At 37.4% G+C, this 15,022-nt stretch overlaps 1 protein-coding gene across 4 annotated transcripts in view; it reads left to right on the top strand.

Annotated features, from left to right (window-relative positions):
• The window catches only part of iffo1a (intermediate filament family orphan 1a), a 38,171-nt gene that overhangs the window by 8,037 nt on the left and 15,112 nt on the right, over positions 1-15,022 (top strand). For 2 of the 4 annotated variants that reach the window (XM_039819523.1, XM_039819525.1), the window contains 7 exons: positions 6,064-6,124; positions 6,566-6,661; positions 7,523-7,663; positions 7,748-7,929; positions 8,049-8,166; positions 11,089-11,190; positions 11,736-11,866. In XM_039819523.1, coding sequence (XP_039675457.1) covers positions 6,064-6,124; positions 6,566-6,661; positions 7,523-7,663; positions 7,748-7,929; positions 8,049-8,166; positions 11,089-11,190; positions 11,736-11,866 — 831 coding nt within the window. Of the gene's footprint in view, positions 1-6,063; positions 6,125-6,565; positions 6,662-7,522; positions 7,664-7,747; positions 7,930-8,048; positions 8,167-11,088; positions 11,191-11,735; positions 11,871-15,022 lie in introns of those variants that run through there. The other 2 variants (XM_039819527.1, XM_039819526.1) reach the window with 2 other exon arrangements.

Raw genomic sequence — 15,022 nt, forward strand, 5'->3', positions numbered from 1 at the left:
TCATAAATACAACCTCTAGTTATTAATCGTGATATGTAAACTGCCCTCAGGTTGCTAAGACCTCCGTTAATGGGAAAGGAGAAGTGATTTCAGTTAGCTGTGACTGTAAATGTCTGAAGGGAGGAACTGTCGGGGGGGATTGTTGAACATGAGCTGTTGTTTTTCTCTCACACTGCCGTCTCCCATGGTTCCCTCCCTTCTCTCTTGGTCCTCTTCATTTAGTTTCTTTCTGTCGTTCTCTTCTTCCTCATTCTTTACCTCCCCCTTCCTCCTCCTCCTCCTCCTCCTCCCCCCAGCTGGGTTTTGTCCCGGTACCTGCAATGCAGCACTGGTCTGTGACCGCCAGCAGTGATGTCACCCAGTCTGCCATCACTGCTCCTCTGTCTCCTCTCCATCTTTTACCCTCTGCCTCCCTCGCCGTGTCTCTCTCTCTCTCTCTCTCTCTTTCTCTCTCTTTCTCTCGCTCTACGTATCTTCATCTTCCTCTCCACTGGTGTTCTGCCCTCTTTCTCTCTCTCTTTCTGCTGTCTTGTTCTCTGTTTTCTGTCGAATTGCTTGCTGCCGTCCCTGTTGTCTCCCCATCCATCTCTGCCCTTCTGCCTGCACACAAATCGTCCCCCACACACCCCCACCCCTGCCACCTCTGTCCCACGTGAGCCTGTGCAGCAACCACGCAGTCAGCCCTCTTGGGATTTCATTTTCTTTTGCACTTTCAATTCACTTTAGGGCTGCTCGTGTTTGGAAACAAAATCATAATCACAGTTACTTTGGTTAATATTGAAATCACGATTATTTAACACGATTACCCATTGACTTTTGGAAAGATGTTGCATTTGTTGAACTTAAAAAACAGTGAAACTGTTTAAACAGATCACCAGTGAAAACACCTTGAACTGTGAAATTTCCCTTCATACTTTTATCGTTGAACTTTTTGAATTCCCGAATTAACGTGCAAAATAATCGTTCTTCTCGATGACGTTGTTTTTGTGACCGTTAGGAGCCGAAAATCGCAATCAAGATTCAATTAATTCCACAGCCCTAATTAAGTTCCATTAAGGCTTTATTGTCGTGTTGTTGGTACCACATCATGCACGCTACATGGCCAGAAATATATGGACAGTGCACCCATATTTGATTGTTGAACATGTTATTCTAAAACCACACGCAATAATCTGCTGCATTAACAACATCCACTCTTCTGGGAAGGTTTCATGGCTGCAGGGATTGGCTCCCATTCAGCCACAAGAGCATCAGTGTTGTGCTGATGTTGGGTGACAAGGGTTGGATCACAGTCGGCGTTCCAGTTCATCCTAAAGGTGCTGGGTGGGGTTGAAGTCAGGGCTCTGTGCAGACCAAGTTCTTCTTTTATTGTCTAAAATATCATTGTATGCAGTAGCATAAAGGAGTGTAGCCCAAACCAGGAAAACCAGCCCCAGAATAAATGTGTGTCCACATACTTTTGGCTCAAAAGTTTTTATACACACACATTTGTTTTTTTATAGGCCTAAAGCTCACTCACAAAATTACAACATTACACATTACCTTACAAATCATTTTTTATGTATATTTTTGTAGCTCCTTCGTGCCTATGTGATGCACACTGTAGTGTTACCTATCACCTTATGATTGCTGCACTGTGAGGCTGCAATGAGTCATACTCCGTGTGTTGGAGGGGAACAGAGTTAGTGAAACAGCAGCAGCATCACCTTGTGTAAAGATGCAAAGACGCCACCCAGGTTGCTAGCTGACGCTGCTACCACACATTCACTGGAGTATTACAGGGAACATACTGCTGGTTGCAGCACATTAACTGCAGTTCACTTTTTAGATCACTGGCAATCATTTTCCAAAACGTACCAGCCTCAACAATTTTTCCTCAATGGTACACTTTTCAATAATTTGTGGTCAGAGATGTTTTACTGTGTAATTGGGCAAGCAGGGATTATTCATTGAAAGCTCTTTTTCTTGTTCCGATTTGAAAGTTGGCTGCAACATTTCTAAAGGAATAGTTAGTAGTAGGGCTTTGCAAAATATTGATATTATATCGACATTGAAATATGAAACAAGATTTCATCTTAAATTTTGGATATCGTATATGACACGTTGCCTTTTCCTGCATTACAGTAAGGTGATGTGATTTTCTGAACTTACCAGACTGTTCTAGCGGTTGCCTTTACCCACTTAATCATTATATCCATGGTACTGATGATGAAAGCACCAATAGTCAACCCTACAATATCGCCGCAATATCGATGTATTTGGTCAAAAATATCATATTTGATTTTCTCCTTTCCGCCCAGCTCTAGTTAGTAGGGCTGTGCATTTAATCAAATTTTGATCGTAAATTTTGATTTTGATTTGGGCTCCTAACGATCACAGAAACAATGTAATCCACGATTATTTTGCACATTACATTTAACAAGTAAACTCTTATTTTGTCTTGTGTTCTGAAGGGGAATTCAAACAGTTCAAACGGGAAAAGTATGAAAGGAAATTTCACAGTTGAAGGTGTTTTCACTCTTGATTTGTTTAAACCGTTTCACTGTTTTTTAACTTCAATAAATGCAACATCCAAAAGTCTATGAGTAATCGTGTTAAATAATCGTGATTTCGATATTGACCAAAATAATTGTGGTTACGATTTTTTCCATAATCGAGCAGTCTGTCTAAGTGCTAAATACAAAGCTAGGGCTTGGAAGCGATGATCCTAGCTGAGCATAAAGAGTGGCAACAGGGCCAAACAGCAAGCCAGGTCCTGTTTAAAAAAAAAGAAAAGAAAAGAAATTATATATATATGACCCTATCAACATCTTTAAAGCTCACTAATTAACAAGTTATATCTTGTTTGTTTAATCTATACCCAGCAGGGAGTAGAGAGCCAAAGTCATGACGTCGTGTTCAGGCTAGTCTCCGATCCACTGCAATCTGTCAATCAGCATTTATTTCATTGGTCTTACCAAAACAATCGTGTGTGTTCCTGGAGTTTAATTTCCATATTCTAAGACAAAAATCACCCACCACTACAGCCATTAGAAATCGAAAACCTTTGTGATTGTTTAAATTAAGCAAACAACAATTACTTTGGGAGCGCAGAAAAGCAAATGAGATATACGGTTTTAATTAGTGAGCTTTTGGAGGTGTATATACGTATGTTTTTTGTTTTTTAAACTTTGGATAGAGTCCGGCTAGCTGTTTCCGCCTACTTCCTGTCTTTATGATAAGCTAAGCTAGTCGCCTCCTGGCTCCAGCTTCATACTTAAGCGCACATCAACTTGGGTGGTCGCCCTGTGACCACAAGGTTGCTGGTTCCATCCCAGGCTGTGTGTCCCTGAGCAAGACCCCGAACCCCAAGTTGCTCCCCTGGATGCTGTTTACATAGCTGTCCACTGCTCCTAATACTTAGGAGGGGTTTAATGCAGTAATATAATTTCTGTGTGTGTGTGTGTGTGTGTGTGTGTGTGTGTGTGTGTGTGTGTGTGTGTGTGTGTGTGTGTGTGTGTGTGTGTGTGTGTGTGTGTGTGTGTGTGTGTGTGTGTGTGTGTGTGTGTGACTCTTGAAGTGAGAAAGTATATATAACATAATGTAGAACTTAAAGTCTGCTGTTGCTATGAGACAGAACAGGAGGTAGTGTCACAGGAGATAGTTTGTGTACGTCATCGTCTCCATGACGTCTTAGTCTGCTGACATCACATCTCATGAATGCAGTGCAGCCGCCTGGAAAAAATCTCAGATGAAATAAATAATAATAAATGATTTGAAAGCCTTTATTATTATTCAGATGGACTCTATGCTGCATTATAGCAAGCGTTGCTTTCATCCAGCAGTTGTCATACAGATAAAGCAGCTTCGGCATACCCAGTCAGACATAATGGCACCCAGCAGCCTTACTGCAGAGCCCCGTGTTGAGACTGACAAACAGATGAGAGCAACAAGGACATCCGCTCTCGCGCCGTGACACCCTCTTGTCTGCTGCCCCTCTGGCTCTGTAACTCAACCAATTTACATTTCATTTTATCGTGACAATTACGTGACATTTTTATGTGACAAACACACAACGTTTCACATAATCTATGTAACCTAGGGCTGCTCGATTATGGAAAAAAATATAATCACGATTATTTCGGTCAATAATGAAATCACGATAATTTAACACGATTAGTTGACTTCTGGAAAGATGTTGTAATTATTGAACTTAAAAAACAGCGGAAAAAGTTAAATAAATCAACAGTAAAAAAACACATACAACTGTGCAATTTGCCTTAATACTTGTCCTATTTAAACTTTATTTTTTTCAGAACACAAGAGAAAATAAGAGTTTACTTGCAAAACGTAATGAGCTAAATAATTTTTTTTCTCGATTATTCTGTTTTTGTGATCATTGGGAGCCGAAATCATAATTAAATTAAATTTCGATTAATTGCACAGCCCTAATGTAACCTTCATGTGACTTCCTTGTGTACTTGAACACTGAAATTGCAAATTATCTCTGTTGACATGGAGGCAATCTGATCTGAGGTCATCCCCCAGAGACATGATGTCACAATTTCAGTGCTACAGCAGCTCCAGCTGAGCAGTGTTGGTGTGAAGGACGAAAAGGATGCAAACATGGAAGAAAAGCCAGAACAGCTGAGTTGGTTTGTTGATGGTATTTAAGAAAATGCACCATTTCAGTGAAAAGACAGACGCACAAACAGCTGCAAAGCGTTTGGAGCTAGCAGGAGAAGCAGCAGAAAACTAGTCTTGCGGGAGCCTGAGTAGCTCACCTGGTGGAGCGCGCGCCCATCTATAGAGAGGTTCACTCCTTGAAGCAGAGGCCGCGGGTTCGACTCCGACCTGCAGCCCTTTGCTGCATGTCATTCCCCCTCTCTCTCTCCCCTTTCATGTCATCAGCTGTCCTATAAAAACAAAGGCCTAAAATGCCCACAAAATAATCTTTAAAAGAAAACTAGTCTCGCACCTCTCGAGTAAGGTCTGGCTACACCACAGATGCATTCTGGGATAGGAGGGAAAAAAACGTTCTGGGTTGTTTGCATTTCATTAAACCAATCACAATCGTCTTGGGCGGCGGCTAAACTCCGGACGCAGCGACGGTGGCTCTGCAAAATAGTCTCGGGAATTATTTCTCTCTTCTCTTCTTGATGTTGCAGCATGCTCTTCATGCTCTGCATGGTCTCTCCTTACGTAACAGCTGCTAAGTAATGCTAGTGGTGGTAGGAGACGCCTGGATGCTGCACAGTGCAGGTCAGTCAGGTAACCATGGTGAGTTTTGCCTCAAAGCTGCAGAGAGGAAGAGCTGAAAGCGGCACTTTAGGGCTGCAACTAACAATTATTGTCATTGTGGAATAATCTGTCAATTGTTTACTCGATTAATGGATTAGTTGTTTGGTCTAAAAAGTGTCAGAAAATGTTGGAAGATTATAAGATGACGTGCTCAAATGTCTTGTTTTGTCCACAACTCAAAGATATTCGGTCTGCTGTCACAGAGGAGTGAAGAAACTAGAACATATTTACATTTAAGGAGCTGGACTCAGAATTTTGACTTTCTTAATAAATAAAAACAATCGATTATCAAAATAGTTGGCGATTCATTTCATAATTGAATCTTTGCAGGTGTTTGGTGTTTTAAGCCCCCAACGTCGCCTTCCAGGCAGCGCTGCCTGGTAGGCACTTGGATCAGGCAATGGTTAAGGTTAGGGTTAGGTGCCTTGAAGTCGACGTTGGGGGCTTAAAACACCATTGAGCATCTTTGCAGCTCTACTGCACTTATCACAGGCTGAAACTTGACACCCACCTCACTTGATCTGAAGATTAGCTAACGTTTACATGAAGCCATGGAGACATTCAGGTCTCATTGTCTGCTGAGATTGTAATTATCAATGACAACCAAATTATTGTGGCATCTCCTTTCTGTGTAGAGGTCAGCTGAAAAATACAAATACAAAGATAATCCAGGAACAAAGATAAAGAAGTACAAATATTATGTCGTCATCTGTGCTACAAAGTGCTGATTTATTTGCATAATTCTCAGTATAAGCAGATGACTTTGTTCTGTGTGTTTTGTAGATGGGAGGAAGAGTACACAGCCAGAATGGACCTGCAGGAGAAGGTGGCTGAACTGGAGGAGGTAAAGTTGACTGCTCCACTTCAAAACTCCATTCAAATATTATTAATTCAGAAATATTTTTTTTTTGTAAGATGCCTTGTCTCTAGCCACACTTTCCCACGTACAAAATGTAGTTCTTCTGAATGCATCTCCGCTCTTCTTCCTCCTTCTTAAACACATCCAAGGGACGAAACCCATGTGCTTTTTCTCCTCTTTATTTTGAAATACATCAAATATATATTTTCAACAAGATGCACATCAAGATGCACATCAAACAGTTCTCAGTATGTGTAGTAAACTGTCCTCCAAATATTCATTTTATATTTTGATTGAAGGCAATCAGGAGTCTGAGCTATAGCTGAAATCTCAGTTATTATCTAATTTATATATTTAGGACATCAACTTCATTTGTCTGTGTGTGTGTGTGTGTGTGTGTGTGTGTGTGTGTGTGTGTGTGTGTAGGACCTGCAGGAGAGCGAGGTGTGTCAGGACGAGCTGGCTCTGAGGGTGAAGCAGCTGAAGGCCGAACTTGTTCTCTTTAAAGGACTCGTCAGCAACGTAAGTCTGCTCTGAGCTTTGTTTTGTAAGCAGGATAAATGTTTAAAACTGACCAAAAGATTCAGAAATGAAAAGGAATTTGCCCTCCACAGTTTTTCATTTTTCTTCTTCAATGCATAAAGTCATTTTTTTTGGTCCATCCACTTTTTTTGATCCCTTCAAATCCCTTATTTTACAAGCTCTAATTAGACATAATTAAGGATTTGCTGGAACAGGTTGTTCACAACTGTTCTCCATGGCTTCATGACAGTGATTGGCTTTGGTCATGTGAAATGGAAAATTAGGACACCCATGCTAAAGTTGACTAAAAAGAGGAATATAAAAATCATCTTTTGCAAATTGATCTTAATGCCTTAATTTAAAAAAATAAGGAAAAATCCAATCTTTAAGGACACCAATTTTCTTTGTGAATGAATAATGTATCGTAATTAAATAAATGTTCTTCCTTAAAATACAGGGGGCATACGTAAGTACACCCCTATGTTAAATTCCCATAGAGGCAGGCAGAGTTTTATTTTTAAAGGCCAGTTATTTCATGGATCCAGGATACTATGCATCCTGATAAAGTTCCCTTGGCCTTTGGAATTAAAATAGCCCCCACCCCCATCATCACATACCCTTCACCATACCTAGAGATTGACATGGGCTACTGTCTATAAAATCATGTTTCAATGCAAATCAAACCAGCTATTAGGCTAACTGAAATAAAACCATGCCAATCTCTAGGGTTTTTATTCCTCTTTTTAGTCAACTTTAGCATGGGTGTCCTAATTTTTTCACATGACTGTAAGTAAACTAAATAGATTATTTAGATGAATGGAAAATAAGCAATCCTTATTTTTTTTTTTTTATCTCCCTCAGAACCTGTCAGATCTGGACAGTAAGATCCAAGAGAAGGCCATGAAGGTGGACATGGATATCTGCCGCCGCATCGACATCACCGCCCGCCTCTGTGATGTGGCCCAGCAGAGGAACTGCGAGGACATGATCCACATGTTCCAGGTAGGTTTGTGGTGATAAAATGGCCTTTAAAAAAAAAAAAAAAAAAGATCCGCCTTCACTTAAAGCAAACACGCCTCCTTCCAGCAGGTGGCCACGCCCCCCTCCACTCTCCGGGCCAGAAAACAGAGCGGCCAGTCGGCGAAGGGCGGGGACGGAGACGAACTGAGCATGTCCGAGGGCGAGGGAGGCGGGGCTAAAGACGAGGAGTCGTGCAGCACGTCGGCCAATCAGATCAATGAACAGATGCAGAGGATGCTGAATCAGCTGTGGGTGTTTTGGCCAACAATGTTCAAACACACGGACGTTAAAACTATATAAGCGTCGGTATATAACTACATAAACTACATATGCGTGTTGTGTTGTGTTGTTGTGTTGTGTTGTCCAGAAGGGAGTGTGAGTTTGACGATGACTGTGACAGTCTGGCTTGGGAGGAAACAGAGGAAACTCTTCTTCTATGGGAAGATTTTCCTGGATACCCACTGGGAGTGGAAACACAGGGAGAGGTGCGTACACACCTATTTTATACAGTCTATGGTACACACACACACACACAACACTATCTTCACTTTTTGTGTAACAGATTTAAATTTAAATGGATTTTATTATAAAAAATAAAAATAAATCTCTAATTAACACAAGTTTTCTGACTCATTCCTTCCGAACTGGCACAAATTAAGCCTAAGTTCGCTTTGATTTCCCTTGAGCTATCTCTATAGAAATGACTTATACACTTAAACCAGTCACCTTTAAGTGACATTAAGCTGCTACACATGCTTATTTATATTATGAATTTGTGTTGAATTAAAACTGCAAAAATAAAGTAGTAAAATGGACAATTCTAAATAGGAAATTTGTGAAACGTTACCCCAAAATATCTTAACTTGCATCTTTAAAAGCAAATAGTGAGAAGTCAAAGCCACAACAGCATTGGATGCAACAGAAACTCCCTGTAAAATGTGAGCAGCGTATAGAGAAGCCCAGGCTGCAGCTGGCCTCAGCAGCACTTCATGTAGCCTGCAGTGTCCCCATCCAGCTCCGTACAGATCTATTATCCCAGCTGATGGCGATGACGGCTCGAGTCTATCTTGGTGACCTGTAAGCTGTTTTAAACTAAATAAGCCAGAGAGGCCAATGACCTGCTTAGTGGAGAGCTGAAAAAAACATAAAACAGATTAAAAGACCTTTATACACCTGTGGTACACACACACACACACACACACACACACACACACACACACACACACACACACACACACACACACACACACACACACACACACACACACACACACACAGACACACACATGGTTTTTGTTACTTATTTTGGCTGCTCAGACCTCAATCCTTTCAGGACTGTGTGGTTTATTGGATTTTATTAGCCCATAGTGTAGTGTTTCCTTTATTCTGTCCACTCCTACATATTCTTTGGTTTATATTTTTTTTTATGTTTCTATTAAATTTGGTAATAAGAAAAAAGTGCCGCACAATCTGGCTCCATGTGCATATGTTTATTTATTCTGACGAAGTTTCTTCTTCAAATCAACAGTCAACAAAAGATTGATGATGTGAAGAAACGGCGGAAACTGTTATCAGAATAAATAGAGATATGCATATGGGGTTGGAGTAGGGCTGGGCAATATATCAACGTTATATTGATATTGTGATATGAGACTAGATATCGTCTTAGATTTTGGATATTGTAATCTTGGGCCAGTTGTTCAAAAGTAATCTGATCGGATTTTGGTTATCGGATTGGATCAAATCTTCAAAATGGGTTGTTCAAAAGGGAAAGAAGGATTCTGAAATCAGATTAGATTACAGAATCCAATCCTAGTTTTAATCTGGATCAAACCTTCAGTTTGTGTTGTTCAAAACTTGTCAGTAGGATTTGGATAACTTTGATCCAAAAAAACAGGATTATCCTGATCCCACCAGGGGGTAGGATTTCAAGGTGGATTCCAGGAAGAAAATGTAGTAAAACTTTAAAATTGGTCAAATAATACATTTGTATCATGTAGTGTATATACTTTTATTTATATTGTGCACTTGACTTGTGTAACCGTTGTAACAGTGATGAAGTAGATGAAGTAGATATAGGCTACCAATTAAGCTATTCAGTATAGTAAAGTAAAAATAAAATAAAAATAGAAATGATCTTGTCCCCATGTCTAAACGAGAAACTGAAAGGATAGAAGCACAGATCGTCCTGGCAGAGGAACAAATAAACTGCAGCAAACCAAAGCCAAACTTCAGAGCCGCCTCCTAAAAGCAGGGCTTGGAGATGCTGCTCTCTCCTCTTCAGATGAAGAAGAACCCTGAACATTTTTTGTTAACTATTGGACATTTAGCCTTTTGTTTTGTTTTTAAGACATTTTCAAAATATCCACAATATATTTGTTAATGTATATTTGTTTTTATTTGTTGTAACTCAGATGAGGGGTCATAAAATAAATTATGAATGGAAGTGGATGGTTATGTTATTTTTGTGTTTTGTCTCAAAATAAGAAACACTTACAGTGACCCCATGTTGGCTCTCCTACCTGTTCTTTACATAGCTGGTAGCCCACATTGTGATATGTTGTCCCATTTAGAGCACTGGTAATGGGATTTCCAAATCCGGATCATTTTGATCCAGATTAAATGTTTTGAACAACTGGCCCATTGTGATATGACATAAGTGTTGTCTTTTCCTGGTTTTAAAGGCTACATTACAGTAAAGGGATGTACTTTTCTGAACTTACAGGACTGTTCTAGCTCTTCTATTATTTGCCTTTCCCCCACTTAGACATTATGTCCACATTACTGATGATTATTTATCTAAAATCTAAGTGTGAAGATATTTTGTCAAAGCACCATTTGTCAACCCTACAATATCGCCGCAATATCGATATCGAGGTATTTGGTCAAGAATGTCATGATATTGTGGCCAGGTGAGCTCAGTTGGTAGAGCAGGAGCACATATATAGAGGTTTACTCCTTGACGCAGCGGCCGCGGGTTCGACTCCGACCTGCGGCCCTTTGCTGCATGTCGTTCCCCCTCTCGCTCCCCTTTAACGTCTTCGTCTGTCCTGTCGAATTAAATGCCTGAAAAAAATTATCTTTAAAAAAAAAAAGAATATTGTGATATCTGATTTTCTCCCTATCGCCCAGCCCTAGGTTGGAGTGTGCAACACTTTTTTCCTTTTTTCAAGTCTACCTCCAGTGATCAGCACCTCACGACAACCCTTGTTGTGCGTTACTTTTCTATGATATCTATTAAATTTTGTTTGTCAGCTAGCATGCTGCAGGTTTAACAGCAGCCCTGTGCCTGAAACATATTGATGACTGATGCTGGCTGCAGCTCAAAATCAGCTATATAAGTGTAAATAAACAGTGTTATTTTTTTATTTCCCCTCTTTCCCCCACATACACTCACTGTCATCCAGCTGCAGCAGCAGGAGGAGTCCATTGAGGAGGTGATTAAAGACACAGAGTGTCTGTTCAAAACCAGAGAGAAGGAATACCAGGAGACCATTAACCAGATAGAGGTGAGTCTGTTTTTCGGCATTGTGTTTATTACATAATTTGGCTAAAGGTGTTCAAAGTCACATTGTGAGGAGAACAGGAAAGGCATTGAAAGTCATGTCACGATCACTGTTCTTATTAGTAGTTTAGATTTCTCAATGTAGTTGGGACTGTTGTTGCTACTATACTTGTTGAAATTTCAGTAATATTCGCTAGAGTCGCTGGTCTAAAAACTATAAATAACCATGAGCCTCGGAGAAGAGGCCAGTTGGACACGTTCGTCAGAGCAGGATCAAATTCACAACATGCCGTCACAGTTGCTGAATTCACTCACTGACCCAGAATTTAAAAGTTAATTGATTCAAGTAAATTTTCGTTTAAGTAACAGAATTTTAAGCTCTGTAATTAGATGTTTCTTGCTGGAATGCAGCTTGGGAGTCGTAGTTAACGCCTACTCTGAAGTTTTTCTATACACAGGCTTGTATCTTAGATACAATATAGTATGTAATACAATAAAATAATCGGAGTATTTAATGGAGTTGGTTTTTGTGTTTTCTTTTCTTGTCAGGTGGACCTGGCCACAGCCAAGAGCGATATGAACCGTCACCTGCATGAGTACATGGAGATGTGTTCGATGAAAAGAGGGCTGGACGTCCAGATGGAAACCTGCAGGAGACTCATCACACAGAGTGGAGACAGGTAACACACACACACACACACACACACACACACACACACAAAAGTGTGAATGCAAAGAAAACAAAACCAACCGCTAGTAATGAAGGAGGCAAACATTGTCCTGTAGTTGGGTTCAGTAATGATAAACTCTCACTTGTATAATGATTAGGTACACCTGGCTGAAACCGAGGAGGCAGTGTATAAATAAGGTTGCAATTTTCAGTTGTTGTGTTTATAAATGTGTTGATTCAACTGTATGATGATAATGGAGTCTGCAGTTTACTACTACTATGACTTATTTTTTAGATACTATACTATGACTTTTTTCGACATACTATAGTATGACTTTTTTCATAATTTTTCGACATATATACTATGACTTTTTTTCAACATACTATGACTTTTTTTTTTTATTTCGACATACTACAGTATACTATGACTTTTTTTCAACACACTATACTATGACTTTTTCCATAATTTTTCGACATACAATACTGACTTTTTCATAATTTTTCTACATACTATTCTATGACTTTTTTATGACTTTTTTGACATTCTATACTATGACTTTTTTCATAATTTTTCGACATACTATGCTATGACTTTTTTTCGACATACTATACAATGACTTTTTCACCATTTTTTTACATACTATACTATGACTTTTTTTTCCAACATACTATACTATGACTTTTTTTTCAACATACTTTAGTATGACTTTTTTCATGATTTTTTGACATACAATACTATGACTTTATCATAATTTTTCTACATACTATACTATGACTTTTTTCACAATTTTTTTGACATACTATACCATGACTTTTTTTCGACATACTATACTATGACTTTTTTCATATTTTTTCTACATACTATACTATGCCTTTTGTTTGACATACTATACTATGACATTTTCACAATTTTTCGACATACTATACTATGACTTTGTTCATATTTTTTCGACATACTATACTAAGACTTTTTTCACAATTTTTTTACATACTATACTATGACTTTTTTTCAACATACTATGACTTTTTTTTTTTTTTTTCGACATACTACAGTATACTATGACTTTTTTTCAACACACTATACTATGACTTTTTCCATAATTTTTCGACATACAATACTATGACTTTTTCATAATTTTTCTACATACTATTCTATGACTTTTTTATGACTTTTTTGACATTCTATACTATGACTTTTTTCATAATTTTTCGACATACTATGCTATGACTTTTTTTCGACATACTATACAATGACTTTTTCACCATTTTTTTACATACTATACTATGACTTTTTTTCCAACATACTATACTATGACTTTTTTTTCAACATACTTTAGTATGACTTTTTACATGATTTTTTGACATACAATACTATGACTTTATCATAATTTTTCTACATACTATACTATGACTTTTTTCACAATTTTTTTGACATACTATACTATGACTTTTTTTCGACATACTATACTATGACTTTTTTCATATTTTTTCTACATACTATACTATGCCTTTTGTTTGACATACTATACTATGACGTTTTCACAATTTTTCGACATACTATACTATGACTTTGTTCATATTTTTTCGACATACTATACTAAGACTTTTTTCACAATTTTTTTACATACTATACTATGACTTTTTTCATATTTTTTCGACATACTATACTATGACTTTTTTTAGACATTCTATACTATGACTTATTTTCAACGTACTAAACTATGACTTTTTTCATATTTTTTCGACATACTATACTATGACTTATTTTCGACATACTATACTATGACTTTTTTTCGACATTCTATACTATGACTTTTTTTCGACATTCTAAACTATGACTTTTTTCATATTTTTTTCGGACACAATACTAATACGCCCATTATTTCGCATTTTTTCATATTTTTTCGACATACTATGACTTTTTTCATGAATTTCGACATTCTATACTATGACTTTTTTTCAACATACTATACTATGACTTTTTTCAACATAATGTACTATAACTTTTTATGCCATACTATTTGGCTCATTGCTATTATAAAACCGTTACTACATATATCTGGTAATGTTTCATTAAATAAACACAGAAACAAAAAATACAGTAGTTTATTGATTACAAATAGTCATTCTTCGCCAAGCAATGTAGTTCCACGGCGACATTAAGCAGAATGGTTACCAGGCAACACACAGATGCAGATCAAATCATCGTTTTCATCATACTATACTATGACTTTTTTCGAAATACTATAGTATGACTTTTTTAATATTTTTTCGACATACTGTGCTATGGATTTTTTCGACATACTATACTATGACTTTTTTCATGATTTTTCGACATACTGTGCTATGGATTTTTTTGACATACTATACTATGACTTTTTTCATGATTTTTCGACATACTATACTATGACTTTTTCATAATGCTTCTACATACTATACTATGACTTTTTGTCGACATACTATGCTATGACTTTGTTCATATTTTTTCAACATACTATACTATGACTTTTTCATATTTTTTCAACATACTATACTATGACTTTTTGTCGACATACTATTCTATGACTTAGTTCATATTTTTTCCACATACTATACTATGACGTTTTCACAATTTTTCGACATACTATACTATGACTTTGTTCATATTCTTTCGACATACTATACTAAGACTTTTTTCACAATTTTTTTACATACTATACTATGACTTTTTTCTTTTTTTTTTGACATACTATACTATGACTTATTTTCGACATACTATACTATGACTTTTTTCATATTTTTCAGACATACTATACTATGACTTTTTTCCGACTAAAAAAGTCATGACTTTATGAATTTTTTCGACATACTATACTATGACTTTTTTTCGACATACTAAACTATGACCTTTTTCATATTTTGTCGACATACTATACTATGACCGTTTTCATATTTTTTCGACATGCTATACTATGACTTTTTTTTGACATACTATACTATGACTTTGTTCATATTTTTTCGACATACTATACTATGACTTTTTTCATATTTTTTCGACATACTATACTATGACTTTTTTTCGACATACTAAACTATGACTTTTTTCATATTTTTTCGACATACTATACTATGACTTATTTTCGACATACTATACTATGACTTTTTTCATATTTTTCAGACATACTAT

Source organism: Perca fluviatilis, chromosome 13 (genome assembly GCF_010015445.1).
Source record: "Perca fluviatilis chromosome 13, GENO_Pfluv_1.0, whole genome shotgun sequence".
In the NCBI taxonomy this organism is placed as follows: Eukaryota; Metazoa; Chordata; class Actinopteri; order Perciformes; family Percidae; genus Perca; species Perca fluviatilis.